The following is a 12,869-nucleotide window of genomic DNA, read 5'->3' on the forward strand; positions in this document are numbered from 1 at the left end:
TCACAGATCTTTTTCTCTTGCTCAGAGGAAAAAAAAATTTCCTTGATAAGCATAACGGATGAAATTGTAACAAGGAAATAAAAGCATTAGAAGATGTCTTCCAAAGGCCTGATGTGAAAAAGTCTGAGTTGGGGGTGAGGCAGAGGAAAAACCTGAAACAGACTCTCTTGCCAATCTAAATTAGGAGATGAAAGTTTAAACCAGTCAGGAACTTCCTGACAGAGACATCATCTGCTCATGTAACTTGGATATAAATACTGTGCTTTAAGCTCTAAAGGTAAGGAGGATGCTAATAGCTGGAACTGTTGAGCTGAGAATGGAGGGACTGTAGGAACATTTTTGGCTTGGCAATAAGGGGTCTGGAAGGCCAGGAGAATCTCCTTCCTCCCTCAGGTACCTTCCTTACCCCTTTTCAGCCACCAAGGCACTCTGTGACACCAGGGTACGAAGCAGGTACCCTGTGAAGGTAAAATGAGGGAGTGACAGGAGATGGGGAGAGCCTGAGAGGGACAGCAGGAATAAGGGGGGACCCACATAATGCAACATCTCTCACTGGAGCCTTGGGAGCTCTCAGCTGGTGCCATAATGGCTGCATCATGGAGCTGTTGCAGCTCCCACTTTCAATCAAGAAATTTACATGTAGATAAATATCAAATGCACCCTTACAAACTTTAGGTTTCGTCTTAAAACATTGCTCATTATCATCATCCTCTTGCTCCCTCACTCTTCCAAGTACAGCCCTTGCAACATCAATCATTGCTTTCTCTTTGTAGTTTAGACCCACTGGGACTTCTCCAGCAAGGCAGTACATCATTTTTAATTAAATGAAAATTACTTGGGCAGATGATGTAACTGTTCATTAATTTGTGGGAGAGTTAATCTTCCTGCAGCAACTATCTTTTGAGCATATAATGCAAGAGCACCAGAAGCCAGATGTGCTTCAGCCTCCCTGGAGAGCCTGTGAGGACACAGGATCACATACTTCCCCTCACCTTTAGCAGCTGTGGTAGCACAGCTCCAAAATGCTCTACTGTGTATCTCAGTTGCAAATTAAGGAAGCCATTAAGAAGTGGGCCTTTCTTTTCCTCTCACAGCAGTAAAGTTATTGCTGTAACTTTATACAGTTTATATTTATCCTTCCTATGTCTTAAGTCCACAGCCTATCACTAGACATTAACCACTTCATTGATGGTCAGCACAAGTGACCTGCTTTGCAGCTATGAGATGAAAGTAAATGCACTCACCTTGTTAGTCAGAGCTGGACCGTCAATACATCTCTGTGTGGAGGGTGGCACCTGGTAAATATCTTGTCCCACTACACCATGACCAGTGGGTATTTGGTAAATTCCCTGATTCAGATGGGAAGGTGGCACTTGGTAGACAGGGTCCCGTGCTGAGGCATGTGAGCTTGGTACTTGGTACATCTTTTGCTGGTTGAAGGATTGATGCATCAATCCTGAATTGGACGTATCCTGGCCAGAAGGACTGTCCTGTACCACTGGCCCTATCAGGAGTTTCACACGGTTGCCTGGAACGATGCCTTGCCGGCCGTGTAAGGAGCAGAGCCACCATCCTTCAAGACCTTCAGTATTCTGTTCTATCACCGTCAAAATGTCTCCTTTGCGGAAGGCCAACTCTTCTGCACATTCAGGGACATTATCATAGAGGGCTCTTGCCATAAGATTCTGTGGAGAAAGAAGGGTAAGAAAAACAAATAAGCTGGAGTTTTTCTAAAACTTCAAACACATTCTAGGTGGAGGAAAAATAAGAACTGAATTTGGAAGTGTGCAGGAAATCAAAATAACATGGAAAATAATACAGCACAAGATTCCTCTGTCCTGAGTTGGAGAAATGAGAGGTTTATGCATTAGCAACACTGCTAATGAGAACTTTTCCAGTAATACTAGGTCAGATAGAAGCTCTTTATATGGTCTGTTCACCTGAACAGACAGGAAGTCAGGAGAATTCTGCTCTTGACATTAAGATGTTCTTCCTGTGAATGGGGACATTGACTTCCCTATAAATGTGCTACAGCTAGCTAGCTGATATTTAAAATAAAACTTGAACAAGACTCTCAGGGACTTAATCCAGAGCAGTTGTTTCACAGAATCACAGAATCGTCTAGGTTGGAAAAGACCTTGAAGATCATCCAGTCCAACCATTAACCTAACACTGACAGTTCCCAACTACACCATATCCCTCAGCGCTATGTTGACCCTACTCTTAAACACCTCCAGGGATGGGGACTCCACCACCTCCCTGGGCAGCCCATTCCAACGCCTAACAACCCGTTCTGTAAAGAATTGCTTCCTAATATCTAGTCTAAACCTTCCCTGGCACAACTTGAGGCTGCTTCCAAACATTTTACATTTGCAGGGTCCCAAAAGACTTTCCACTAGAGGTGCAGATCCCATTAATGTAAAGACAGTGGGATGATTTTTCTTAGCTGTCACCTGCAGGCTCCTTAAAGTCAGGGATCTGTAGACCACCTGAAGGGAAGAACTGGTCTAAAATACAAATTGACAAAATGTCACAGTTTTTGAACTACAATGCTCACATTGGTATGTAGCTCTATGCCTTCTCATTCTTTCTGTAACCTTCCTTGGTGGCACAGCACAGCACACCACTAGCTTAATTAGGTAAAAAGCTTCCTCCACCCACTGCCTCAAAACCACCACCACCAAAAAAAAAAAACCAACCTCAAAGGACAAGGTTCCTCAGTCCCACTCTCTGCAGAAAGATCTTAAATAATGTGCCCACTGACCCCAGCTGGAGTTGTGCCTTTGCCGTGGGGAAAGCTGTATCACTCTACGTGGGCCTGTCCTTATGTCAAAGACCGTTAAGAATTTAGGTACCAAACGTTACCATAGAGTGCATCTATGTGTAACTTGGGAGGAGTCTAAGGACAGCCAAGAGGTGTCTTTGACCTGTGTCAACATAGTTTAAGCATGCTTATATGCATTTTAGTCGATTATGTCAAGCAGAGCAGTAACATTAACATAGGGAAATTCACAAAAGTCTACTCCTGAGTGTTCGCCTAGTGTTTCAGGCAGGCTTTGCAGCTTGCCCTGACCTCTGTTTTGTTGTGGCTATGCTACTAGCAATACTGCTGCTAAGTTCTATGCCAACTCCGAGTTGATGCAAGATTGTGGTCTGTGAGGTACAGATGTGTTACTAACAAGTGCCACTTCCTCTCATGGAATGCATTGGCTCCCCTCCCTCTTTCTTTGCAGGCTGGTATGGCACATCCAGTCCTGAATAACTGGCCAAGCTTAGGCATTCAATGGAAAGTAGGCAGGCTGTCTGTACTGACATTCTTGGATCCCTTGCAAAGGCCGAGTACATTTAATTTCTTGGCTCTGGTGACATTTCCAAATGCGTTGGCAACAACTGCTCCATACTTGCTTGTTTTTTGGTGAGTGCAGTCAGCATTGACTGTTATAAACTAATTGTAAGCACTTGAAAAAATATAGGGAGCCCTGGATCTGGAGCATTCTAGCTGAAGTATCTGGATGCAGTACACGGACTGAAATGGTGCTAATCCTCTGCAAGATAGGATATGCAGCTGTCTTGAAGACCTATCTTCCCTCTGTTAAAGATATAGTGTCAAGTACAGTTTAGTGGTTTTATCTGTCATATTTATCCTCCTTGGATGTATCAAAACTTTTTTCTTATCCCACACTTGTTATATCTTTTCCCATTGAAACACACTGATGTTTTCCCATCATCTCTATGCTTCAAGACAGCAGACTTCAATTTGGCCTTGTTCAGTTCAACTTTTCTCAAGCGTAGCATACGGCTAGGAGGTTGTATGAAGGGCTGAGACGTGGATGGAGAAAGGGTAAACTCAAGATGTCACATAAAAGGTAGATGAACATGCTTTTCCCAAGACATGTAGTGTTGAAATGGGGTGCATGAGATCAGTTTTCTCTACTCTGAATGGGGAATCAGCTTTCAAAGGTGAGTAACACTGGCTTTGGCTTTCATCAGCATCATTAGTGAGGTCAGTATAAATTAAGCTTTGGCTTGGAAAAGCAGGACTGCCATTTTGAACTCCCATGTAAACAGCGGCACTGGGGCCCACCACTCTCTCTGATGTACATCTACTCAGCTCATCAGTCAGCAACACTAAGAAATGTGAATAGAGATAAAGCAGGGAGCAATTTTGTCCATCCCTTGGCAGAACTGTAAAACTGTTCTTTAGCATGGTCAAAACCAGTGGTCTCTTCTTGAACACTACATCTATGCTCTTGCTGTGTTGACCTGGCTGCTCAGCTGAGTCCAAGGAGCTCAGAAAAGAAAGTTCCTGCCTAGTCTGAATATTCAAGTTAATATCTTATTTTTTTATATCCCTTTCTAATGTGTCTTTCACAGAAGAAATCTATGAATGTGACTAGCTCAGCCTGTCCAACTGACTATTTAAAGGAGGCTTTAGCAGAGAATGCTGTTTAAAGAAGGGGGAAGATTACAGGGGCTGGGCACAAAACAAGCAGGCTAAATCAAAGATAAATGCGTATTCTTCTATACTTCAGTGATTAAAGGTATTTGAAAAGCCTGATTAGCTTCTACAGCAAAGCAATTCTCAGAACAAAGCTGGAATGGTGGTAGAATTAGAGCAGATAAAAGTTCCCATGTGAAGTTTTTTCCATTGCTCATTATCTCTGTCCCAGTGACCTTCTCACCACCTGGCATGCAGCATGTTAATACTTTCTGGATGTGCTTCAAGACCTTCTTCGCTCCAAACAGCTTCAGATTCTCCTTGTCAGTGTTAACTCAGGCACCAGTATGTGAATTACACTAATTGGTTGCCACTTGTTTCACAGCAGTTTCCCCAAGGCCTTTTAAATAGCCCAGAGCCATGCCACCAGCATCAGTCACTGATGGAGCAGTGAAGCAGGCAAAATGTTCCTACAAATAAGCACCGGGACCAGAAACACTAAGCCTTTTGCTGTAGTCAGCAACACGGGCACTGTTCCTGCTAAGCAAACCTTCTGTGTTTTTAGCATTTCCCTGACTGCATTCTTCCTTCACGGGATTTCTTAATACAAGCTTTAGGAACAGTGTCACAGTTGCTTTCATTAGTCAGCAGTCAGTCTTGAGAAAAATGAAACTGTCACCACAGAAGATCATTGGGAAATCTTTTGAAAACCATAGAGGTACCTTTAACTTGCTGTGGTGATCAAGATGGTAGGCCTCTACTATTTCACTCACAGAAAGAAGTCCTGATCATAGATACCCCTCAATGCTTGTGGGCTTTATCTAGACCGATTTGACAAATTAGCAGAATTTTTGGATGCTGTGGGCATCACAACCCATGTCTTGCAACACTCCCTCTCATTGGTCTCATCAGCTCAGAGACTGGGGAGGGTTATCTGGAATTAACTGGATTTGCTCCTAGAGGCATGGATCTGTCTGTCACTCATCCATCTGAAATAAGCACTAACATCTGATATGAGAAGGCAAAGGCACAGCAGTGACCCTTTTTGTATGACTAAGTGCTAAAGAAACCTTGGCCATTTCCTAAACAAACTGGCAATAGAGAAAGGGCTGATGAGAAACTTGGTGCTCGTCTTCGCAACTGGCAAGTTGCACAGAAGTCCCTTTATATTTCTAATACAAAGAGAAAAAAGGAGGGCAACAGATGTGGAGCTACAAATTCAAGTTCTGTAATGGCAGGGGAGGAATTATCTGATACTAGACAGGGAAAACAGTTTGCCATAGAAATCAGCTGCACTTCATAAAATGGACTGGCAGCTACCACTTTCTTTTAATAAGATTAAGGATGAAAACCTCTATTGCTCTCCTCGGGTCCCATTAATTTAACTACATGATAGGTGCAGTGGTGCTCTCCTCAGAATCTGAAAGTACCTTTGGCCTATATACAGCTCCATTCACCTGAGCTCTCAGTGTTACAGCAGCCATACTTCAATTAGTAAGTGTTTCTCTACAACTAATGGTTGACTGGAAAGATTCAGTACAGCTTTTGTATCCCCCAGCCTTACTAGCAATACTGGGATGTTTGGAAGTCAAAGCCAGGGTCAGGTCCTCACTGTGTTAATACTCCGTACAGGCAAAACAAAAAAACCCCCACATTTGTTCTCAAGAAGCTTAAATTCCTCTTAACCTCGGACTCTTGAGTGCAATAGAAAGTATCTTCTGTAAAATCACTGAAAAAAAGGAAGTTTTTCAGTCTTCTGTTAAATAAAGTGCTATCCCAGTCATCAGCAGGTCAAAGTGAAAGGGAGTCTGACCCTAATGACTGCTGCCTGGGGATTTTAGCTGGAACATTGCTGCAGGAAAGGCTCAGCAGACATGATGCCTTGTGTCAGAGACTCTGTCAAAAAGAAGTAAAACTGAAATGGATACTCTCTAGATTAACTGCAGATTACATTGCCCATGGTCCCAACTTTCTACATTGGTTGAGACAAAAGTAAAGCTTTCAAGCTCTCTCTAGGTAAAGTGAACCTGGGATTTGAAACGTCTATCTGAATTTTCCTTTAATGCCAGTTGCAAATGCATTAGATAAACCCTGGAAAGGTGCAATTCTTATTCTCTGCACACCTTAGATTTTTCTCTCTTTTGCATCCAGGACGCATGTCCTACTAAAAGCTGACAGAGAGCAAAAGATCCTGCCCTGAAAGATGTCAGCTGTTCTACTTGCAGAACCTGAAGGAGAAAAAAAAAAACCTCTATAAATTATTTTTCTTCTCAGATGCTGAAGAAATTACTGGCCAAATTCAGATGCATAAATGTGGTCTACTATACAACAGTCAAAGGTGTCTACTCTCTCCTTAGCCTGCTGCAATTGATGGTTGACATGTCTGCAGCTGAATAAAGACACACGAAAATACTTTGAAGAATATGATCAGTTTTGGCTAGCCTTCCCTGCACTGAAGGGAACTCAGAATTCCGCCACTTGTGGTTTGGAGAATTAAAAGGTTGATTGATTGTTGATGAGGCTGTGGCAGAAGAGGGAAGAGACAAGAGTTAGAGTGGTGGAAACATCTACTCTTTCTGTTAGAGTAAACACATTCAAGTGACGTGGGTAACAAGAGCGTGTGAGGTGCCCACAGCCATGGAAGCAAATATAGGAATAATAAATGACATGCTATGAGATTAAATACAATGGATTCTTTAAGGGCTGAGTGTCGTGGTGCCAAACTCCCAGAGCAGGGCTGCTGACTTGACTCCTCAGCCAACTCTGCAATGAATGAACACTCAAGGAAAAGGTTCAACCAACCATAAGCTCAAAGAATTTCAGTTGCTTCCCTCAGAGATGCAATATGAGGATGTTCCAGAGCATGCAGGCTTGTGGATACTGATCCCTGCTCTGTGCTTGACTGGTGGGGTGTTTTGTTTTGTTCTGCTTTGTCTTGTTTTTAAGTATTGCTTCCTATGTGGAGAGTTTATGTGTAAATAGAACTAGGGAAATCACCTCTGCTCTTAAGTGAAAAAGGGTGGAACCCCTTTTTTTCTATTATTGGACAAACTTTCTTAAAACAGCAAATGGCTTCTCTTCTACATTTAGCTAGCTTAGAAGGAAGGAAGAGAGGAACAAAGGAAGGAAAGGTGGGGGGGACACACCCCAAAGAAGTGTCTGTGCACAAACCAGTAGTTTCATTTTGGTTAGATCACTTTTAATTATCCATCACATATTTTAATACAGATTCCCCTGTCTTTTAGGTTTCTTTAAAATGAATCACTGCCATTCCCAAGTAAGCTTAAGCATTTATGTACCCCTGTATGGTTGCAGTAGGCCTAATAGTAATGATTTGCCTGTGAGACTGAAGAACCAATATGAAAACCCAGAAAAGAGTGAGTTTTATTCTGAGAGAAAGTTTGACTACAAGCAGTACTGGTAGAAGAGAGGGAAGTTTGTGCTCTGTGCCTTCTGACAGAAGGGCTTCAGTGCAAGAGTCACTGGACAGTTTAAACATTGGTGCTTTTTAGCTCCTATCTCCTTTTCTATTTTTTACTGTCACGGCCCCTGAAATAAAGAATTTATTGCGCTGTGTTTGCAAGGAAAGAAGCTATCAAGGCACAGTAGGTAATATGTCTATAACAAGCAACTTTTCATGAAAGCTACTTAATACAAGTTGAGAGGTGACTGACTAAGCCTTGAGCATTGTCTGTTGCTGGTCTCCTCGAACCTGGAAGAAGGCCATGTAAAAAGCAAAGGAAGTACCTGGTACACATAAAGCTGCACTGTCACATTCTTAGACATGTCCTTGGTCCCTGTGTGCACTGACATGGGGCATGGACTACAAAATGGTGCCTTGCTGCTTGGCTATAACAGCCCTCACGTGTGCAGACCTGTAATGGCTAATCACCAGCAACAAGCTGCGTGCAGGTACTTACTTTTTATCTTAAGCTGATAGCTACATACAGGAGGCAGGAAGTGTTACCACAGCACGTACAAAAGAGCTCACTACCAGGGTGTTCCAGTTACCGCAACTTCGGCAGGAGGACTCTGAAAGGCTCTGAGCATTTCGTTCAGCTGCGGGTCTGCCCACTGGCTCTGGGAACTGTGAGCTTCCTTGGCTCACAGCTATTGACAAAAGAGGGAGCCTGGTTGCAAATGCTCAGCATAGTAATGTTTCAGTTCACTCTTACAGGCAAAGCTCACAGTTCCACTTTTCAGGCACTCTCTTGCTTTCTTCCACCAAAAAAACCCAAGTTTTCTGGTCAAGCGTTGCTAGTCCAAATAATTACAAGTCCTGCTGGATAGAAATTAAAGCAGTTTTCCACGCACAGATTTGGAAGGCTGGCTTTACAGCTAATGAGCGCTATGAGGTAACAGCCTGAGCAGAGCCCTAAGGAGGACAGGTCTTAATCCACCCTAAGTATCCTTGCACTCTGGTCCTGTGCATCTCTGGAACAGAGGCTGTCAGTCATGCTAAAGTATGCCAAGCTGCCTGGAGGCTGTGATGTGGAAAACCTTGGGTCTGCAGAGGAGAAAGGCAAGTGTCTTATTTCAGTGTTCCACAGAGCTGTCCCAGCCCCTCTGTCTGGCCTTAGAGGTCTGAATTTCAGAATTTGTTCTGCCTGGGTTTTTTTTTTTGGTAGTGTGACCAGTTACACAGAAAGTTAAGGATGAAAAATGGGAATGTCTCCCCTTACTGGATCATACCTGGATAAGTCTTATCTTAGTCTTAGGGTTACGGCTGTCATGCTCTTGATATATTCACTGTCAGTTCTTGCAGGCACATTACTTTACCCAGCAGAGATGGCAGGCAGGCAGCAAGCAGAGCGACTGGGGCCTGGGCATTTCGCACTCCTGCTCAAGATGCTGATGTGGTTCATCAGTTCACCCAAAATGTAACATAAACATGTGAGAGATGGAAGGCTCTCTGGTCTGCGAACATTATTTGTTTCAGTGTAGCTGTTCCACTTTAAGGAAATAGGAGATATTTGTGTATCCTGTTTTTTTTGTAAGCAGTCTGCAAAGTACTTTAAGAAACTGAGGCACAGTGGTGAAGCTGCAACTCAGGAAGGAATCCAGACACGTGAATTCAAAAGCAGGAATTAGGAGGGTAGAAAAGGTGAGGGAAGTAAAAAAGGAGAAATGCAAAAATGAAGGTTAGAGCAAAAGATCCTAACTGAAGCTTTGGCCTGTGTGAATAAAATACTTCATTGTTCTGCACTGACACTTCAAACTGGGTGAGTTGAAAGTTTTCTGGCTCTGTATCTATACAGTGATAACTCTACATTGGCTAAAAGGACAATAAACTAGGCTTCATCTCTTCATTTGGAAGATATTCTTTTGTCTCTTGAGTTTTGTGTTTTGGCTTGGCTGGTTTTATTTTATTTTAGTTAGAGGGGAGGTGAGGTGTGGGGGTGCTGCTTTGCTTTCATGGGCATTACAAAGGCAACCAAAGAAATAGAATTTGAGGTCAGATGGTAAATAAGGAGTTGATTTACCCCTTCTGTTTCTGATGCAGTGAAGGATGGATGTATTCTATCACAAACACCATTTAAATCACCCAAAACGTCTGAGGCACTCAGTGAGCTTGTAGGAGCAGTTTAAGAGAAGTGGCAACTCCCTTTTACTACATAGCAACCTTCTGTTTGGAGTCTGTGCAGTGAGATGCAACAGGTCATAGCTACGCTAGAAATGGGCATATATGTGAGGTAATGCTCTTTGCTCAGCCCTGGGGATCACCCTTGAGGTTAATGCACCCTGCTGCGGTGTTGTCAGACCACCCACCTTGTTTTGCAGCTACTGTAGAAGACTGATACGATTTGCAGTGAAGCAGCCTAGTGATCCACTGATGACACATCCTGATCTTACTTCCCTGCCCTCTGAGTTTCTGGGGTTTTACGGGAGTGCTGAAATACCATTTTCTATGCTCTTTCTGGGAATGCAAACCACATCGCCTGACTTACCTTCAAGACCTATTAATATTTTGGGAAATTCCACCACACCTAACTCGCAAAGCTTTCTGTGTATGTTTTACCCTCATAAACAGTTTCCTTTCCCCCCACCCAAAGAAGGGTGTGATCTAGTTCCACGACTTTAAAAGGCCTTTTCAAATCTGTCTGAGGGCTGTGTGCCTTCTGTGACATCAATGGGAGGGGGGGGAGATAAAGGAATAAATAAAGCATGCAAACAATAGCCTTAGAGTAAATATGATCTCACTGTGATTAAACCGCACTATATCAAAATCAAAAAGCAGATGGAAAACCTGACCTCTTTCCCTCAGGCAAGCAATTAAAAACTTAATGAAAGGAGATCGGATGTTGAATGCTTAAGAATTGAAGGAGCAGAGCAGAAGGGGGGAAAAAAAGAAGATGGAAAGAAAGAATCTTGAAATGTGTGTTTTGAGTTCTCAGTTTTCCATTTTCTGGCATTGGCAAGCAGTCTTCTCCCAAAGTTTCCTAAAAAAAAAAGCCCCTCCTCCCAAATTTAACCCTTCTCTGTGCAGTTCTGGGGAAACAATCACAACTTGACTGTCATGAAACCATAGCTGTGTACATATAGGACCTCAGAATTGTCACCAACTTATTTCCATCTGTCTTCAGCTTTGGAAAGTATTTTTTAATTTTATTTTTTTTTTAAAGCTAGAACTTAGCTGAACTGGGACACATTCTTCTTCCCCCAAGTTTCCCCAAAAATTCTCCACAGAAGGGAAAGCCACCCTTCTCAGCCACTTCAGTGTCATCATCTGGGATACTACACAGCAGCTGCAACTTGGGGTACCCTACAAGCCCAGCTTACTGAAAAAAACCAAGCTTGGGACCTTGTGTTTCCAGGCTCCTACCAGCCCTCAGCCGGCTGCTGCGGAGACAGGCAGCAAGTTGCCTGTGAATCAGACACACTTCCAGGGGAGGAGGGCTTGGCTGGCAGATGAGGCTTGCCAGGTGCAGTCAGGGTCTTCTCCATACCACAGGGCAGCAGCCAGAAGTCAACAAGCCTCCCAGAGCAGCTCTGTTTTGGCAAGCTGACATTTTCTAGGAAAGTGTACACCGGCAAAGGGAGAGGGAGAGCATGTGGGTGCGTTTTAACCAGTTATAGTTACTATGTTTAGTCTCAGATTGAAACACAACTTCAGCTGTATTCTTGATCGCATGAGAGATTAGTTTGTGCAGTTTCTGGGCTGCGAACAAGATAAAGCAGTATAAGCAGGGAGGGAAAAAAAAAAGAGAAGATATCATCTGCTTGTAAACTAGGCCCTTCTATAACAGTAAAAATTGGTTTATTACCCTAAGTGTTTTAACTGGATGTAAAGTCCACAGGACAAGGGCATTCATGACCCTACCTACTGCAAGCTGTAAGTTAAACAGAGTGCACACTTCCAGTTGGTTTGTACGTAACCCTTTGGATCAGAAAATTCCTTTGAAAGAGAATCACTGAGTTTTCATGGTCTGTTATTTTCCCTCCCTGCCCTCAACTAAGCAGGACATTCATTGGAGGAATTGAGATTTACTCCTGGGATCCTTCAGCATTTTCTAAGATTTGTTGTCACCAAATGATTCACAGTACTGCTATTGCTAAAATTTTCAACCTTGCTGTGAATGAGGCCTGCTTAAGAAAGGGTTTCCGATGCGCTGACTGCATTCCTGTAGAGTAAATCCGTTCTTATTACTCTTCCTTTTCCGGGCAGGCTAATCCACTCTGACTGTGAATGAAGTGTTTTTAAAACAAACACAAAAATAGAAAGGCAAGAATGGGCCTCATTCCTACAGAGAAAAAAAATATACATTTTTTGTCATGCTATGCACTTGTGTTTCTAGAACTGCAAACTATAGCTTTAGCAGTCCTGTTTCTTGTCAAACGCAGGCTACGTCCAAATCTACTGTGGAAAAATGAACTCCTTAACTTTAAGACAGTTTCCACTACTGTAATGTCTAGACTAAAAGGCAAAAGAAAAAGGTCACTTGCCAAGAGCAGCCTGTGATAAACAGGCAGCAATATTCAAGGGCTGTACTTCTAGCTGCTGTAGAGTGACCCAACTTCACTGATACTGAGAGCTGCAGGCATTTACAGGCAGCAAGGGGGATACCTCTAAATACAGCTTTACTCAACAGTAGCCTGACTTAACAAATACTGCTGAATAATATTGCCATAAATATTATTTTGTAGTACAGTACCAGAGGACTGTCTGATCAATTCTACTGAACACCTAGCATAAAGCATCTTTCAGGCGTCAGAGTACTGTAACAGGTAAATATCCACTGCTTTCATGGATGCTCAGAGAGCACATATTATGCAAAGAAGCATCTTGAAAAGTGACTTGCACATTTACCATTCCAAATGTCACTGAATGCGGGCTCCTAGAGAGGTGTGTGGACTTGAATATCTCAAGAAGTTCAGCTACTTGTCTCCATCAAGTGCAGCCAGAAATGAGAATAGTAGAAGATAAGGGTTC

At 42.9% G+C, this 12,869-nt stretch overlaps 1 protein-coding gene across 2 annotated transcripts in view; it reads right to left on the reverse strand.

Annotated features, from left to right (window-relative positions):
* Positions 1-12,869, reverse strand: part of NEDD9 (neural precursor cell expressed, developmentally down-regulated 9) — a 77,851-nt gene that overhangs the window by 21,778 nt on the left and 43,204 nt on the right. For both annotated transcript variants that reach the window (XM_074828299.1, XM_074828291.1), the window contains exon 2: positions 1,245-1,685. In XM_074828299.1, the coding sequence (XP_074684400.1) occupies positions 1,245-1,685 (441 nt within the window). The remainder of the gene's footprint in view (positions 1-1,244; positions 1,686-12,869) is intronic.

Source organism: Strix aluco, chromosome 1 (assembly GCF_031877795.1).
Source record: "Strix aluco isolate bStrAlu1 chromosome 1, bStrAlu1.hap1, whole genome shotgun sequence".
Taxonomy (NCBI): domain Eukaryota; kingdom Metazoa; phylum Chordata; class Aves; order Strigiformes; family Strigidae; genus Strix; species Strix aluco.